Source organism: Pipra filicauda, unplaced genomic scaffold (assembly GCF_003945595.2).
Source record: "Pipra filicauda isolate LSUMZ 115617 unplaced genomic scaffold, ASM394559v2 scaffold38_size3968069_pilon, whole genome shotgun sequence".
Taxonomy (NCBI): Eukaryota; Metazoa; Chordata; class Aves; order Passeriformes; family Pipridae; genus Pipra; species Pipra filicauda.
The window spans coordinates 69992-87130 of NW_024104520.1; the positions used below are offsets into that span (position 1 = coordinate 69992).

The 17139-nt window shown below is 37.7% G+C and overlaps 1 protein-coding gene across 1 annotated transcript; it reads right to left on the bottom strand.

The window, feature by feature from the left end:
• Positions 1–588: 588 nt before the first annotated feature.
• Positions 589–12926, bottom strand: TMEM33 (transmembrane protein 33). The gene is made up of 8 exons (XM_027731606.2): positions 12833–12926; positions 12684–12748; positions 11256–11350; positions 10642–10829; positions 9858–9925; positions 8941–9074; positions 6920–7003; positions 589–5566 (listed from the first exon to the last, which is right to left on the bottom strand). The coding sequence occupies exons 2-8, from the start codon at positions 12738–12740 to the stop codon at positions 5437–5439; spliced, it is 756 nt and encodes a 251-aa protein (XP_027587407.1). The 5' UTR covers positions 12741–12748; positions 12833–12926; the 3' UTR covers positions 589–5436.
• Positions 12927–17139: the final 4213 nt, after the last annotated feature.

The following is a 17139-nucleotide window of genomic DNA, read 5'->3' on the forward strand; positions in this document are numbered from 1 at the left end:
TATTATTATACTGATATAAATTCCAAGTAAAAAAGCACTAGCCACAACTCATTTTCAGTTCAGCAGTGGCACTTAGGTAGTGGGATGTAATCAGACACAAAATAACCTATTTTAAAATTAAAAGGACAGGACTTCTGCCAAAACACAGGTGTACAACTTTCTCTATTAACACCTGCACTGAAAATATGGCAGTGAACTGGGCACATAGGTAGATTTTTTCCCACAGAAGTTGGGGTTAACTATGCCAGGTGTAAAGTAGAATAGTTCAAATGACTTAAAGACAGGGATCAGCTTTTTTTGGGGGTTGACATACACATTAATCTTCCTGTTTCTCTAGAAAAAGCAAATGAGATGCCGCAATGGCTCACTGCATCCTACTCTATTCTAAACATAAACACACATACAGAAAATCAAACCCAACACCCAACATGCACCTACAACATTTAACAGAAAAAGCTGTTGGTCAGTAAAAAGTCACTCACAGATTTGAACTTAAACAAGTGCTGTTTTGCAACACAACACTGATAATACTTAAAATTCAGAAAAATATATACAATCTGATTTCAAGAACAAAACCATAGCCGTATCAATACAGAAAACAATTTAATTTGTTTCAAAATAAATATTTGACATACAAAGCACATACAGTGAAAAAGGGTCACAATAAATTACAAATGGAGATACTTGCTCATTCACTGAGAAAAGCCCTTGATATTTTCAATTTCATATCATCAAATTTATCATTCTTGCTGATTTAAGCACAGCACTGAACAAATATGGATCCCAGTGCTTTCTTTCACAGGTACTGGTATGGATAATTTACTGCAGTGATCCAATTTGAAAATCAGTAGGGACCAGTAAATCACTGCATAAAAGAAAGAGCGAATGAGGTGCTTTTTCCTTAGTGTCAGCAGCCTGCGATTATTATGTTTATTAGATTTTCTTGAAAGGGCTTCACATTTTTCCAAATATGCAGGAGAACTGTATTTCCCCTCTGAGCCCTTACATTAGAATTTTGTGCCTCAGTCCTTGAATACAAGTAAAAGATGAATTTTTCAATTAATTTTAAAAGTTTATACCATCTGGATGGCACAGAACTAAACAATGAAACTCCCTTACCTGCACAACATCTGCTATTATCACAGAGCTAGCTTCCGCAGAGAAGTTAGTAAGTAATGCTGACATTTTATGAGAAAGATTTTTGAATCCACATTTAAGATTAAATTCTATTACATTATCCATACTGATAATGCATCTTTGAAATAAAGGATTGCTTAAGGTTCTGTCCTTAAAAGGTGATTTAAAACAGCGAGGCCTGACTGCTCCTGTGACTTTAAGAAAATTACAGCACAATAGAAGTTACAATACAATGATACACTAGCCAATTTCAGTATATACAGTTTAAACATAATAGATGCACTGCAGCAATTAAAAATTATAGACAGTTATAAGATTAGCATACCCTACTACCATCTAGCACATTAAGTGCTTGCCATCTTGTTCTGTTGTATTATTTTTCATCAGTGCAGAGATGATGATACAAGGGACCATACCTAGCTCTTGCATGTGGAAATCAGTTTTTGATACTGCTTTAACAGGGCATGCTGTCTAGTTCAAAGTCTTTTCTGCCCTTAATCTGAGCACCGTAAGGTACAGTACTTTTTTAAGCCAGCATAATTGGTATAATTTTGGGAGCAGGACCAACAAGTCATGTGTGGTATAGAAACAAATCAGTTTCCTCTGGGCACTTGTCCAACTCTCTTTGTCCTATTTCCTGCTCTGCCAGAGCTCTTACACCCCCTCAGGAAAGTGCTCTTTTCTTCCATGTCTCCATTCCTGTCTGTAAAATGGACAAGAACTATACTTCCTTAATAACCATGGGATCTGTACAGCAAATGTTACACTACAGGTGCCTAACAAAGAAACAGTCCAACACAGACTGTACAAAATAACCAGACACGTTATTTGTTTGGACAGTACTATAACATATATAGTTAGCAGCTCAAAAACTGTTGGAAGAAATAATGGCTCACGATTGTAATGGATTTTTTTTTTTAAATCCCTAAAACATGCAACTTAAAATATTAACAGATATTGCTCACCTTAAGCATCCATCAAAGAAGGGAGCAAAATATAAAACTGACAGCACAGAAATTACAATAAAAGTATACAATTAAATAAAAGGCGATAAAGGAAAGGATGGATGTATTGGTGAGTTACTTGGTGTGTAAGAAATCCCAGCTGGCATTAGGTATTCCAAAAGTCTCCATTGGCTCTTGATACTTTATTTACCTACAGGTGACAACAGAAACTGTTATGCTGGAGTGTCACTTCTACTTGTTTGTGCAGAGCAAGGGGTGGGTCTACTCACAGAATCTATGCAACAGCACTTATCTTATGAAAGCTGAGATGACAAAAAGCAATGACCAGTGTGATTTATACCAGTGGAAACAGTTACCTAACACTAGGTAGGTAACCTTTCAGTAAAATAAAAACTCTTCTGCTTCACATTTGGGGTTGACAGGCATTTTATGGTCAGTTGCAAAATTTCTCTGCAATCATAGACTTCTGTCACAGCCTCTGTATCACAGCTAGGATACAACCAGCAATTCATATCTAATTTAATCATTAGTGTAGAAGCAATCACAAACCATGGCAAGTAAGCAGGCACAAGGACAGAATGTTTTTGCCAGTATTGAGGAAATGCACGGTTATCTCTTAGGCAGCCAAAAGGCTGCAGTAAAAATCAAAGCTGATGCAGAGTACAGGTCAGTTGCCCTATTTATTTAGTTTGAACATTATTCTTATAACATTGTTCCATGTTTTCCTGGCACGTCAGAGAAGATAAGTTTTCCCAGGCTACAAGTTGCTCATTTGTCAAGCAAATCCTTGCAAAACCACAAATATACTAGCCAAATCATATCAAATCAAATCCCATTTATGAAACATCTTCCTCCTCTTTAAGGAGTCCATTTTTAAGAGTTAATGGAAAGAGTTAACAAGAAATTCAGTATCCACATTTAAGTTCTACTTCATGGCACTGTCTTCCAACTCTCAACTTGCTCATTGTCATTCACTTACTCCTTTTAATCTTTCTCATCCATTCCTAGAGTTGGATCTCAAGACTTAGCATCCTTCAGTTACAGCTGCAATATATCAGATCCAGTTTAGACTCATCTCTAATTTAATAACATCATATAATTAAGGAACAGTAGACTGCACCTGTAACTGCAGTCCGACCACAAAAATTTGCTCAGAAGTAACATGTTATTCTGCTTACATTAACTACAGATTTATTTACCTTCCACTCCCAGCATGGGGGACCAACTTAGATGACCGAATTAAAATCTTTAAATCACATTGGTCCAAAGAGCTGAAGAGAGTCTGAGGTCTCTACTCAAAAAACACATCATGTAACATGAAACAGGGTCTAGGACTGTGCAGAGGAACTGAAACAGTAATAAGTAGGTCTAGATTTTTTGCTCTGATTAGATACCATTGTTGCAGTGCTTATTTTAGGGTTAGATTTTGAAGGAAAGGGTCATACATTTTTGCATTTTAGAAGGCAAAAATTCCCTATAAGATAATTTAGAAATGCACAAGACATTATATCCCAATTCAAAAGCAGCAGTGGGAATATAGGAACATGCACACATACACACAGGAAAGCATTCTGCTCAACTTCCAGGTTCAAGCATCAGTATGTTCTGTTAGAGAGAAAATAAGCTTGAAGAGCCTAGCAAGTTACATTTAACACTCATTTTATTGCAGTAGAAATTTTAGTTTTTATAAAATCCTCAGGATTACAGGATATACATATAATGAAACTCATTGCAAGTCTTTAGCAGCTGTAGAGCATTACTGCATGCAGTTGCTTCTGCAGTGTGCAAGTGTTCTATAAACAGCTAATCATGTTCAGAGAGCAAGACAAGTAGTCAAAGAATATCATATTCAGTTAGCAACTGGATAATCAATACCAAGAGGTTGAGCAAAAAAATGAAATAAATTTATAAATACATGGCTCTGATCTAACAAACTAATACAACTGAAAAGTCTGAATGATATCCACATCACAAACAAGATAACTCAATAGTTACAGGAAAATACTCAAAGACTGTTTTTGAAAAAGTTTCACATAAGATTTCTCTGACCATGGAAGAATAGTTAAGTTCAGTGCTATAGAAGTTTACAAAAGGCCCTTTAATTTTATGCAATTAGAATACTAACATTAACTACAGAAGATCAGGCAAATATTTTGCCTTGAATTTATGGAAAGAAGTTTTGTTACACAGATAACATTATTTTTCCACGACCTACCTGTCAGCTGCTGGGTGAATACATAATCAGCACTCAATTTAATATTCACTCAAATTAATATTCACTTCTGTAGTCATGACATGGCTTCAGGTCAGTCATCAGATGGATTTATGCCAAGAAATCCTACACCCATTTGTTTCAGAAGCTGCCTAAACAGGTTCAATCCTTTATGCAAATTTCCGATCACAATGAGACTCTCAGAAACTGGAATAACAATTTATATAGATCTAGCTACAGAGTAATTTTCTAAAAAGCTAACATGCTTGAATTACTGCAGTCTCAAATTTTTGTGGACATATAAACAAATCTCCAATGAGTCTGCAAAAGTTACTTCATTTACATTGATTAGTTCATTTGAGACATGGTTAAAAGTTACATCTTTGGCTGAAAAGCCTACAGGTCAGCAGTTTGGCGTGGTAAAACATCTTGTTATGACAAGAAAACTGCAGAGTTTTCTGTGATCAGAGTCTTGATATTTCTTCCAACCATGTAATGTAAGACTACGTCACAAGGTAGGAACTTGGAAGAGTTCTTTTTAAGTAGTATAATAAAAATAACCTCTCCTTCAGAAAAGGTGTTATCTGTGTCAGCTTGATAGATTTTAATCCCTTGTGTTAACTTCCAAGTGGGCCATATCTCTACATTGAGTATAGTAAATTGGACAAAATAGTTCTACAGATACATGTAGTAAGCAGAAGAATACTGTCCAAAGTGTACTGCATAGGTATGTGTACCAACTGCTATCCACTGGAGATATCCTACAGTAGCTATAGTTCCAACTAACATAAACCAAGGGAGCATAGACCTCTTATAGTTTTAATCAATCTCAAACAATCCTTGATTCAAAAAAAAACCAAAAACAAACAAAACCCTGTATGATTGGGTATGTTTTAGAAAGGATGCAGCTAATTTTTTTCACCAATTAACAATACAGTACAGTAACTTTAAGTTTACATTATTTGGTTTTGATATGCTAAATTTCATATTATCTCCAAGAAAAGCATATACATATTTTTATACAGCCTGGAGTGAGATCAGTGTAAAATCAGAAATTTCTAATCATCAGCAGAAGTGCCAGCTGCTCATAATGTTCACAAAACACGAGTGCCTGAAATTTGGCTATGCAACAGTTGGTGCCAATCTGCTTATAAAGGAAATGCTGCTGAGGCATAGTCTTCTTACAAAAACAGGGCACGAGGGCTTCATTATTAAGTGTTCAACAACAATCCTGAGCTCAGTGAAGAGAGTCCTGAAAAAATCAGATTTAAAGAGAGTTTTAAAATGCTACAGCATTTATCAGAAGTGTTATCTAGATCTGTCTTTTTCATTCACTTCTTTCCTTAACATCACACACATACACACTCTAGCTAACAAGTTCTTTGGACCAACTCAGTATTGCAGTATCTTGCAAGAGCTTCAGAATTCTTGGCTTTTAAACATTAACATTTTAATTAACTTTATATCCATCCCTGGCTGGAAGCTGCTGAACTAAAGACAGCAGAAAAATTCCACCTTAAAGCCAAAACAAAAAGACACTATTGAAAAAAAAGAGGAGGAAAGAATAATGCTGTATCACAATTAGTGTAAGGAGTTGGCAGGCAACTGTGTATGTGTGCTCTTTCTTGCCAATATGCAATAACAGTGCACTCTAGAAGCAACTATTAGAAGACAGACATAAGAAATAAAACCCAGATCACCAGTTTCCCTTAAAACTACAAAAATGCCAGCAGAACATTTTGGATAAACTAGTTCTATTGAAAGTCAGTTTTACTATTGCACAGCTTAGATTATTTTTAGATACTAAACCAATTTCATAGATTTTGTTGTTGTTGTTAAAAAAAAATAAATATATGTACCAGGATGGAACAATTAATTTCTTACAAAATGGTAGGAAACAGGAGGCGATTAAGGTTATGATTCTCAGACTTGTCTTCACATATCACAGCAGCCAAAGCCACTTCCTTGGCACTTTAGCAAACCATTTTCTAATCGAGTAATGATTAGACTGGAGGGTATGTTAACAAAAATCTTACATTTTGCAATGCTTGTCTTACAAAACTAAGAAAGCACTAACCTGAGAAAATCCTCATAGAAATATTTATGGTTTCAAAGTCTAAAGCAATATTGGCTTGACCAACTTTCAAAATCAATAAATTCTATTTCAAATATAATTAACCTGATTTGTGAATTTAACTAAAGGAGGTAATGAGCATATTTAACTACAGATTTTTTTTCTGTCAATATTACACAAGTTCTTAAGTGCCTATTCATATACAGACTTAGCCTCAGATATACCTGAAAATCTAAAAATAAGGATAATAAGGATATCTTTCTGATAAGAAAGACTTTATTCTCCCAAGGTGTAGTTTTAATTACACAAGCATGTTCTCAAAGCTCCCATTCAAGAACATTGGTACATTTCTGATCAGTTACACGAAATAAATATAACCTTGAACCAGCATCCAGGTGTATTTTGCATCCTAAAATTACCATCTGCAGATTTAGTACTATGAGTTATGCATTCATTTTAGAACAAAAAGTTTCCAAATGCCTGAGCACTACACAGTTAAACACTAACTTCCAGAATCAATTTAGTACTTACCGACAGTACGGATTTCGCCGAGAAGAGTAGCGTAACGTAAGAAACCTATAGTAAATGAATGGCTGGAGCAGGCTCCCTTGTCCACTGAAAGAGAATAGTTCAGTAGAGCTTAGCAGTGACAAAAAAAAAAAAACAAACACCAAAATCAGGATTTTTCCTAACAAAAGCAAGCAAACTACTTGGGTTCAAAAAAGAGCTAGATTTGGGTCACACTGGTTCAGAAAATCTAGATCTGACAAGAAAAAGTACATAACCATACACTTTTAAATGCAGAAACTTACATTATAGAATAAAACTGCTCAATCAAGCACTTAAAGAAGTGCTGGTTTTATATTTATTTTATATTTATGAAGTTTTTTTATATGTGCCATTTCTGGTGGTGTGCGAAGAATCACAGAAATGATGGTGACAGATGCTCAGTATCAAGAAAAAGCTTGTTGGTCAAGCAGGGAAACTGGCTGAGATAAGTAGTGCAGTTACAGTGAGTAACTGGACTCGCAGCACTTTGACTATCTGGACCATACTTCTAGTATCTTTTGCAAAACTTGTCAGAATACACTGGAGACAATTATAGATGTATTCAGATGTGCAAAGCTGATATCCAGTTATTTCAGTTACACTGAAATTAGGTTTTGATATTTTACAAAGTTGCTGTTACACATGACGGTGCTATAAAGTAGTGAAAGTGTAGCATACAAATCATACACAGCCAAGCACAGAAATGCCATAAGTTTTAGTGTCAGAATCGACTTTGAAAAACACAGCCTTTAGAAGTTCTATTTGAAGCTGAACATCACAGTTCCAGCAAGAACTCCTTCAAGTATGAACAACATCTTTACCCAGGAGAAAAAAATATAAAGCGAAAGGAAAGTGAGCTACGGGAGGAAAGAACAAGGAAATCTTGAACCTGTACACTATTTACAAGCAATTTAATATGCTAAAACAATTTAAAGAACAAAATCTCACAATAGCTGCATTTAAACATTATATGATTTCAAATTTGGCATGATCTTTTTTAAGCTTCAGTATCTACTAGATGACATATCAAGTAGCAACATTTCACATACTACATTTTCCATAGATAGAAAAAAGAAAAAAAAAAAAGGAAGTTATCCCAAAGAGAAGTTCAAACCACTTGGAAGTTTCAATACGGGATACAGAGTGGATACAGTTGGTAAGTGGCCTTAAATGAAATGGAATCCTTGAGACATGAAGTACTGAAGCACTCAGCTGACACATCAAGAGATAAAGACAAATTATGTATTCTGTCAACTTCCAAGAAGATAAAGCCTCTCTTCTGCTGACCGTGAGACCACTCAAGACAAGTGCTCTTACTATGCTACAACTTATACAGAACAAAGGGTATATTCTCCCTGCAAATATTAAAAGGCAATGACCCAAACTTCAGTGACTGGCAGGTCACCTATACAACTTCAGTAGGATTCCAATATGCATACGCTCAAGATCCCTAAAATTAATTCAACAGGATGCAAAGCAGGCATAACCAAATGGAATAAAAAAACCCACAAGGATCACTGCTCAGAAGTAACACAGGAGAGAACACAACCTACTACTGCTTGCACACTTTTTGCATATGGAAACTTCGTGCCACTTGAATTTCTGGAATCTAATTGTCAAAAACAAGAGCTTAATTTCAGTGAAGCTGAAGATCTTAATATTCTATTAAACTAACCAAAATTAAACTTACTGAACAATGTACTGATAGAAATGCAGGTGAATGCAAGTTGCGAGCCCAAAAAATTTCAATGCGACTCAACAATGTCACCCACGCTATGAAAGAGGAGGGTTTTTTTGTGCCCAGTTATGTCATAGTGAATGCTTTTTGATGTCATGATGCACCAACTTAAGAAGCCTAAGAATCAAATAAATTTTACTTGAAGTTCAAGCCCTGGTCAGCCAGAACAATACAACTGGAGCACTATGATCCAGAGAACTCACTTGCAAAAAGTAATCTTGTGTAGCAAGTTTCTAATTATTTAAATATTTATCGTAGTTCTTACCTGAAGAGCATAAAAACTGTAGCTGGCATGAGGAAAATTTCATTGCAAGCAATGAATTTTAGAATATTCTGTTGATTAGCATTCAGTTTCTCTAAGAGATTTCTCAGAAAAGGCAAACTATTTGAACTTCGTGCCTTTAAAGAAGAAAAAATGATTTACAGAAAAAATATGAGTTACACCTATCTTCACTAGCACAGAGAAGTCAAAATACAAACAATTGTCATTTACAACTCATTTCAGCATTTTAAGACTTTACCAGAATTGAGATTAATATCCCAAAGAAAAACGTAGGCTTGGAACTCCATAATTTACAAAGAGTTCAATTAAAAATATCAGGTGTTGCAATCCCCTCATGCACCCATTTTAGGTTCAACTGCACAGAGAGAGCCACAAGCTTTATTCTGTCCACTAGGTGGAAGTGCCCATGGTAGCAAGATAGCCCAGTTAGGAGCACCAAAGACTGGAGTTACATTAAGTTGCACAAGGCAGTGCATTAAGCAGCAAGTCCAACTGGCAAGTATTTTGCTTGCTAGTTTGTTACCTTACTACTGAAACAGAACAACAAAATTCACACACAATGGTTTAGTTTGAAAAAGACATGTCTTATGTTTCAACTTAACTGCTATACAGCTTTTGTTTCCTTCAAAGGAAAGCATTTGAAGAAAAATAATCAGTGTCAACTCCAACATATCATTGAGTCATTACAGAAGGGGAAAAAAACCAAAAACAAATCACAAAACCCAGCCAACTCAAAAAAGTCTTCTCAGATTCTCTGTGCTGACATTCCACACTACAAATTCACTCTAATTCCTCTACCACGGCCAAAAGAAACCAAACCGTAGCTGCAACTTAAACCTGTTTATAAACCCCAAGAATACCAACAGTATTAATCGTAATATACATCATATCATACTTACATCAAGAACCTTCTTTGTGTATGTGGCAGCATGAAGCAATGAGAACAGCAGAACTGGAAAAATACTCACTGAAATAAGCAATAAGGAAAATTATACGTTTCATTTCTCCATGATGTTATACTACACGAGTCATAGCTTGGTGGCTCTTTGCAAGAGGTTGGCTGGAATGACCTATACTGGATGAAGATATGTGTAAGTCTAATATCTATATTTATAGCTCTTCCCTTTGCTTCTTACACCTCTTTGCTATACATTTTTATTAACTTCAAAATATAGGTGTCTGCAAGTATGCAAAAGTATAACATACACCATACACCATACACACTAGTGCATTTCTCCTGAAATGCATTCTTTCTGCACGGAAGACACACATGAGGTTACTACTTAAAATCTATTAAGTACACGTAGTCATAACATTTTTTTATTAAAAGATGCTACAAAATTAATTTCTTTACCAAAGAACATGCAGTTGCCAGCCATTCACATTTCATAGAGCAAGAACATAGACATTCCTCTGCCAGAGAGATTTTTAAGAGTCAGATGTGAAGCGTACATAGCGTGGCATAAACAAAAGGCAGTTCTGACATGTCACCTTTGACAAGCCACAGGGAAAGTATTTTTTGCAGACTTTATCAGTTTAATAACTTATTTGAGAAAGCTATCATTGAATAATTGTCTCTCTACATGACGTATGTCCCGCTACAGTGAGAAGTCATATATAAACCCTGTATTGGCAATAAATGAAAATTACCAACTTTACCAGGATGACACAAGTAAAGGATACTTGTAACAGGGTAGGAATTCACAAAGATAAGGGAGTACAACAGGTAGTGGCAGCTGTCCTCCAGCAAAGCCTGGGCCAGAAATGCCCTGCTAAGCTGAAAGTGTGGTAGCCTTTGATGCAGTCGGAGGGCACTAGTAAGAGCATTTGCCAGCAAGGCACGCTGATAAAAGCTTGCTGCTTCATGCAACCTGCAAATCATCAGAGGAGATGTTACCATATGAACCAAGCTCAGAACTCTTCCACCCTTGAGAATTGCATCACAGCTGCACAGTACCTGAGTATTTCTATTATCGTACAGAAGCACTATTTACAAAATACAACTCAAAAACTGGTAACACTGACTTACTGCAGGTGCCTAAAGTAAAACAACTCAATATATTACTGCATAACTACACACACAATCATGCATTTACTGCTACTTTACAGTTGCTCAACACATTTTCCAAACACTTCTGAAAGTGTTTTAAACCAATCTAAAATTTGTAAGCTGTTCTGACAAAAAGCATCCAGTAACCTGAATAACAGCAATTCACCCTTATGTGAAAAATAATTCTATGCAAAGGGACTCTGGTTCATAAATTTTTAATGCTATTTTACAATATTACAGTACATACCCTAGAAGAGGCAGGACAAATAAAGCTGAGCAGTAAACTGTGAACAAGCGGGAAATCCACATTGCTGTATCCAACTTGTTAGCCATCAGAAATTGCTACATTGGAAAAAAAAAACCAACCCCAACATAAGTTGGTATGTTAATATTTGCATAAAATGAGCATTCTTCCCTGCTATATTAAATTGCAAATCTTCTTCCAACCTTGAATATAAGCAAATTATAGCTTGAAGTAGAAAGCTGCTTTTTGTTCTGTGATACTTGACTCATATGATGCTACTTGCCAGATCAAAAACAGCTCTGCTTCCTCAGAACCAAGAAGTTCCTTTGTACACTACAACCAAATACAGCGGTAAGAACTTCTGTGAAAGTAGTTTTTCTATCCAAATTGACCTGATTAAACAGCCAGCTCCACAACTGTTACCACATAAGGTCTCCGGACCTGATTTTTGCATCTACTCCTTCAAGGTTCCTTTTAGAATACACTGCACACACCTTGGGCTGAATCTCCATAATTCTTAGCAAGGAGGAAAAAATAAAGTGTCAGGTAAAGTTAGCATAACTATATGCTTATTATTACAAGGAAAGTGGCATCGTTTTGGCCTACATATTCTTGGTCTCAAAAAAGCAAAAGCTTTTTACAGGAATCTTGCACTTCTCCTGTTGTTGAGCTCTTCTTAACCACAGCCCTTCTCAGTCTTGATATATCCATAGTACCAGAAAGGCTCTAACAAAACAAAGCATGCTTTTGGCTATTATGTGGCTCAGAGTCAAAACATCTGCTTCTTTGCATCTGAGAGTTCAAGGTTTTTTTCCAAATTTGAACCACCTTTTAGAGATTCCTCTTTTCCTCTATATTCCTAGTGTGTCTCTATGGAAATGACCAGAAACTAACTAACCTGCAAGCATCTTCATATCATGATCTAGTGTCTTACCTGCACAATATAACTACAGAAATGGCATGAAGCTGTGTCGGGAGGTTTAGGTTAGAAACTTTTCACCCAGAAAGCTTTTTCACCCAGAGGGTGGTTGAGCACTGGAACAGGCTCCCCAGGGAATTGGTCACAGCACGAAGCCTGACAGAGTAGTAGAAGCATTTGGACAATGCTCTCAGGCACATGGTATGACTATTGGGATGTCCTGTGTAGGGCCAGGAGCTGCACTCGATGATCGTGATGGGTCCCTTCCAATTCAGCATATTCTATGATTCTGTGAAATACAGACGCTGCCACACCGAATTACTTTCGACTGAGACATTTTCAGGAGCGGCGGCGCACCAACAGCACGCTTTCAATCGGGAAGCGAGAGCTGCTTCCCCCTGCCCGCACCCGGGCGGGCAATGCCACGCTGCGATTCCAGCAGGACCCAACCCCCCGGCCGCTGGAAAAGCACCGCGGCCGGCCCAGGACCCTGAGGCCCGGGAACTCCTTACCACGGCCCCGCCGCCGGCCCCGCCTGGCATGGGCCCGTTCTGCGTGGAGTCCGCCATGGCCGCACCTGCGGGGAGAGAAGCGCCTCAGTTTGAGGGACACGGCCGACCGCCGCCTCCCGACCCCCGCTCCCGGCCCGGCCGCGACCCACCGCAAGCGCCACACCGGGCACGGCACACGCTCCGCCGGATCCTGCCCCCGGATGCGGCAGGACGACACTTCCCGTGGGCTGCGGGGCTGCCGGGCAATGTAGGCGGCGGATGGGATGCTCCCGGCGGCAGCGCGGGCACGTCCCGGCGGGTTCCCGGCGGTTCTGGGACTGCGGCTGCCGGGGCGAGCCCGCTGGGGAGGACACTGGCCTTTCCCGCTCTGTCCACAGCAGCCCCGACAGCTGGTGCTCAGCTCGGTCTGTAGGGTTTGTAACAGGGGCACTTTTGCGTGGTGACAGCAACAATGTTAATGCTCGCTTCGGCCCCAGGTTGGGGAGCGTTTGCTCACGGAGGGCCAGCTTGGCTTTCCAGAGCTGTGCTGTGCATCAGCAGTGTAAACGGGAATCGTAAGATCACAGGACCCAGGCAGGGCTCTCCGCAGTTCCCCGATGCTGCGGTAGTTCGGTGATGTCACGCAAAACCATCAAGGCTGTGTCCGTGTGTTTTAGTGTCATTGGTTCTCCATAATGTAGAATGGGGGGAGGGGGGCGGGGGAAGGGACGGGAAGCCTCTTTAAAGCCACGTGTGCCTAAAGATTCGTACTGTCAGTGGTATTGCATTAAAATGCAACAGTTTTGTAACAGGTTTCCGAAATGTTTGGTCGGTAATCGCTTAACCGTAAAACTAAGGAGCTTCAATCAAGTACAGGTATATCCGCGACATTGACGGGATGACCAAGCTGGAAAGCATAAAGCAGAAGAAGCCTTCTGCTCACTCAGCAGCATGTAGCATATGTAATTTGCAAGGTCTTGGAAAGGGTTTATCCTCCCTTCATTAATCTAACCCTTGTCTTTAATATTGATTTTTTTTTTGAATTATTTGTGCGGGATAGCTGTGTGAACATATTTCTCTTCTCAGCTGGAAGTCTGTAACTCGTCTGAAGTGGTATCAAAGTAAATGAAAACGAAGTGCAGGCCTCAAGACCAACACTTTGAGTTTTAGCTCCTATAACCTCATGCAGTTTGTGCTTCTAACTTTCTCTCAAGGATGTGTATCAGGTTCCCCCTTCTGGCAGCATGGGTTCTGGGATGGCAAGCTGTCTGCTCCAGTTTCTCTAATCGTTCCCAGATGCTTTCAATTACTCTTCAGTGGCAAGAAAGTCATGTTCTTGGGAGCAAGGATCTTGGAATCAACATCTGCAATCTGCCTCATTTCTGGCTCATGATGATTAAACTTGAAGATTGATTTGAAGACACTCAGGAATAATGTGTAATGAAGTTATGTTGACAGGAAAGGAGCAAAAGAAAAGTCAGCTGATAGGGATTCTAATACCACAACAATTACAAGTAATCTAAGACTTTAGGCTAATTAACATTTTTTAAATTGAAGATGCAGAACCTGATTTTCCACTTCTTTCCCAACTATTCATCTCTCACTAAAGTGACTGAGAAGTAGGCATAGGAACTACCTGCTGTTTGGGGATTTTTTTTCTACAGGTGGAGGAGACTAGTAAACAGCACTAGAGAATTAGGACTTTCAGTGTATCTGCTGGGCATTCTCAGGTGTGTAATAAAAAAACTGACAAACATTTATTCTAAACCAAAATAAAGGCTTTGAATATAGCCTTTGAATATAGTAAATTTAAGTTAAACCAATACTGGTTTATTTTATTGCAAAATGAAATATTAATGCATCCAGGAGACTTATTTAGACGCAACTGAAATGTGGAAATACACATTGAAGACCACCAGATGTTTAATTGAAATATCACAAGGGGAAAAAACCTAGTCAGTCTTCAAGATTATTTGTATTTCCTAAATGGAGCTAGGATGACAAGTCCATGTCTTTTGCAGGAATGCTTATTTATTTCTTGGTATTTATAATTTAGGAAGTACTTAATGCACACGCATGCAAAGCATTAATTTCTAGAATCTGGTTTGCTGTCTATTTGTCATAACACCAAAAGTAGTCTTTCACATATTTGCCTTAATTTCATTTAAATAGAATGCTAAGCCATTGTTTATTCCCAAAAGTTAATGGCTTGAGAAGTGTCCTATTTTGGAATACTTGATAAGCAATATCCCTCTTCCACCTTTGCAACCAGTCCCCCTTTTCTTCATGCGGATGTTTCTTTTCCTGACTTTCCCCTTCACTTTTGTTCTGCGCTTGTTGTTGCTTTTCAACGTTTGATATAGTCTCTCCTGTTGAGCAACTCGAACCACGCTACTGTTTACTTAACTTGAGAGAAGACATTAAATTATATCTTAAGAAATCAAGAGTCAGCTATTGGCTTCTCCATTTCCCAGTTCTCCTCTGCTATGATATTGCTGATTGAGCAGAGAGGAGGAGCAGAAATTGATCTGTTTGTTGTTAATGCTTTTGTTTCCAACAGTTGTAAGGGTTCCGTAGTTCTTCCATAGTTCTATAAGTTCTTCCATATCATCAAGGCACCAGTTTTCTTTCACTGGTGATTGATAGTTCAGGTATTTAGAAGAGTATTCCTGTAATTGCTGAGGACTTATCTCCCTCATTAGCAATATAGTCCCATTTCTCCTCTGTGGCAGTGCAGCACAATCAGCATGGACGTAGCTGAAATTGTAACTAACACACCTCTGTTTTCCTCCAGTAAATTTATAAGTCTATCAGAGAATTACTCACAATAATGATACCTGGGGTCAACTTGCTTTTAATTTAAAAAACTATGGATGCAAAGCAATATATTTTGACCTTTTATGCCCAGATGTATACACCTACTTCCACTAACCAACTTGATGTTAGAGGGGAAAAAAAAAAATAAAACACTTGCAAAATAATTAATATATTTTAGAATTATATGGAAGAAATTATGCAGTGCTTTGCATTTATTTATCAGAGCTGAGACTGAGAGGCTGAGACTCTCCAGGGGCAGTGCAAGGTTACTAATGCTCACAACATCACCATTAGTTAGATGTTCAATGAAGACTTTAGGTCAAAAAGGTTAGTAATTTGCTTGTAGGCACATGAGCAGTACTATAATTGGGCTAGAAATGGAATATGCAACTCCACAGTCCCCATCGCCAATTTTTTTCTTAGTCACTATGTGTTTTCAGATGAAATCATATGCAAAACTATATATGTCATTTGCAGCTAGTTTGAATATGCAAAGAAGACTCTTCTGGTGTTTCAAATTAATTACTGAGAACCTCATTACAGACATTATGGAAATATTTTATAAACAATAATTCTTATTCAATGCATTCAGCCATAATAAATATTTTATAGAACCAGTATTTTGCATTACATGTTGTTTTAAATTTGAACTTTTTATTGTCTTTTTAGTAGCATCACCATCAGAAGTATGCTGTCTTTTGTGGTCTCCAGTGGCCTCAATTCTTAACCATCTTAACAGAAGCTGATGTAGCATTGTTGAGGTGGTGTTTATCACCTTACAGCAATGGGCATTGAGGTTCAGATAATGATTTATCTATTTTGTCCCTCTTGATTTGAAAGAAGATACTGTTCTAACATCTGTATACATGTTTTCATTTATTTCAAATAAAAGAGAGAACATTCCTCCAAGGTCGATAGGATTGCAGTTCCTCACAGCCAAACTAGCTCCATTATTTGTATATCAGTATTGTATAGCATAAAGCGCAAAGCTAAAATAAGGTTTTATGCAAAGTTGTAATGAACAATTTGGTTCTTGTTTGTGGTTATCTCAAGCTGGCTGTCCGAATCTCAAGAAAAAATAAAGGACATTGGGTAAATGCCTGTTACATTTTTCAGAAAAAGAAACAGAAGTCTTCTGTCTCTCTGCCAGATTGCTTTGTGATTTTTGCTCAATGGTCTGTAGCAATATCAAATATGTTCTTCTTCCTTGTCCCTCGCAGCTGGAGTTTCCATTTACTCACCCTTCCTGGAAGCAATACCCTTTTAATCACCAAGTGTGTGCCAAAGCAGTGAAAGAGAGAAGCCAAAACCTTTTGGAAGATGTGCAGAATAGATGTGCAAAATTCCTTCCAGTTGCTTTCTGTGTCAGCATTTTCATAACTCTCAACATTTTGTTATATTCCTGTATTACTAAGATAAATGAAACATAAGCTGCAAGTGTAAGCTTAAGACTGTACAAAGAAATATGATAAATTTATATATATCTTTTGTAAGATTGGGGGTATGACACAAGGATTGGCATGTGATTGAATCAGTCTTGCAGTGTATTTTATTTGCAATGTCCAACTCATTAAGGACATGAAAAATATTGCAAATTTAGGAATGGAAAGAAAGATGGGCAAGTGTTATTTTAGTAAATTATTTAAAGGAAGCTTAGGAA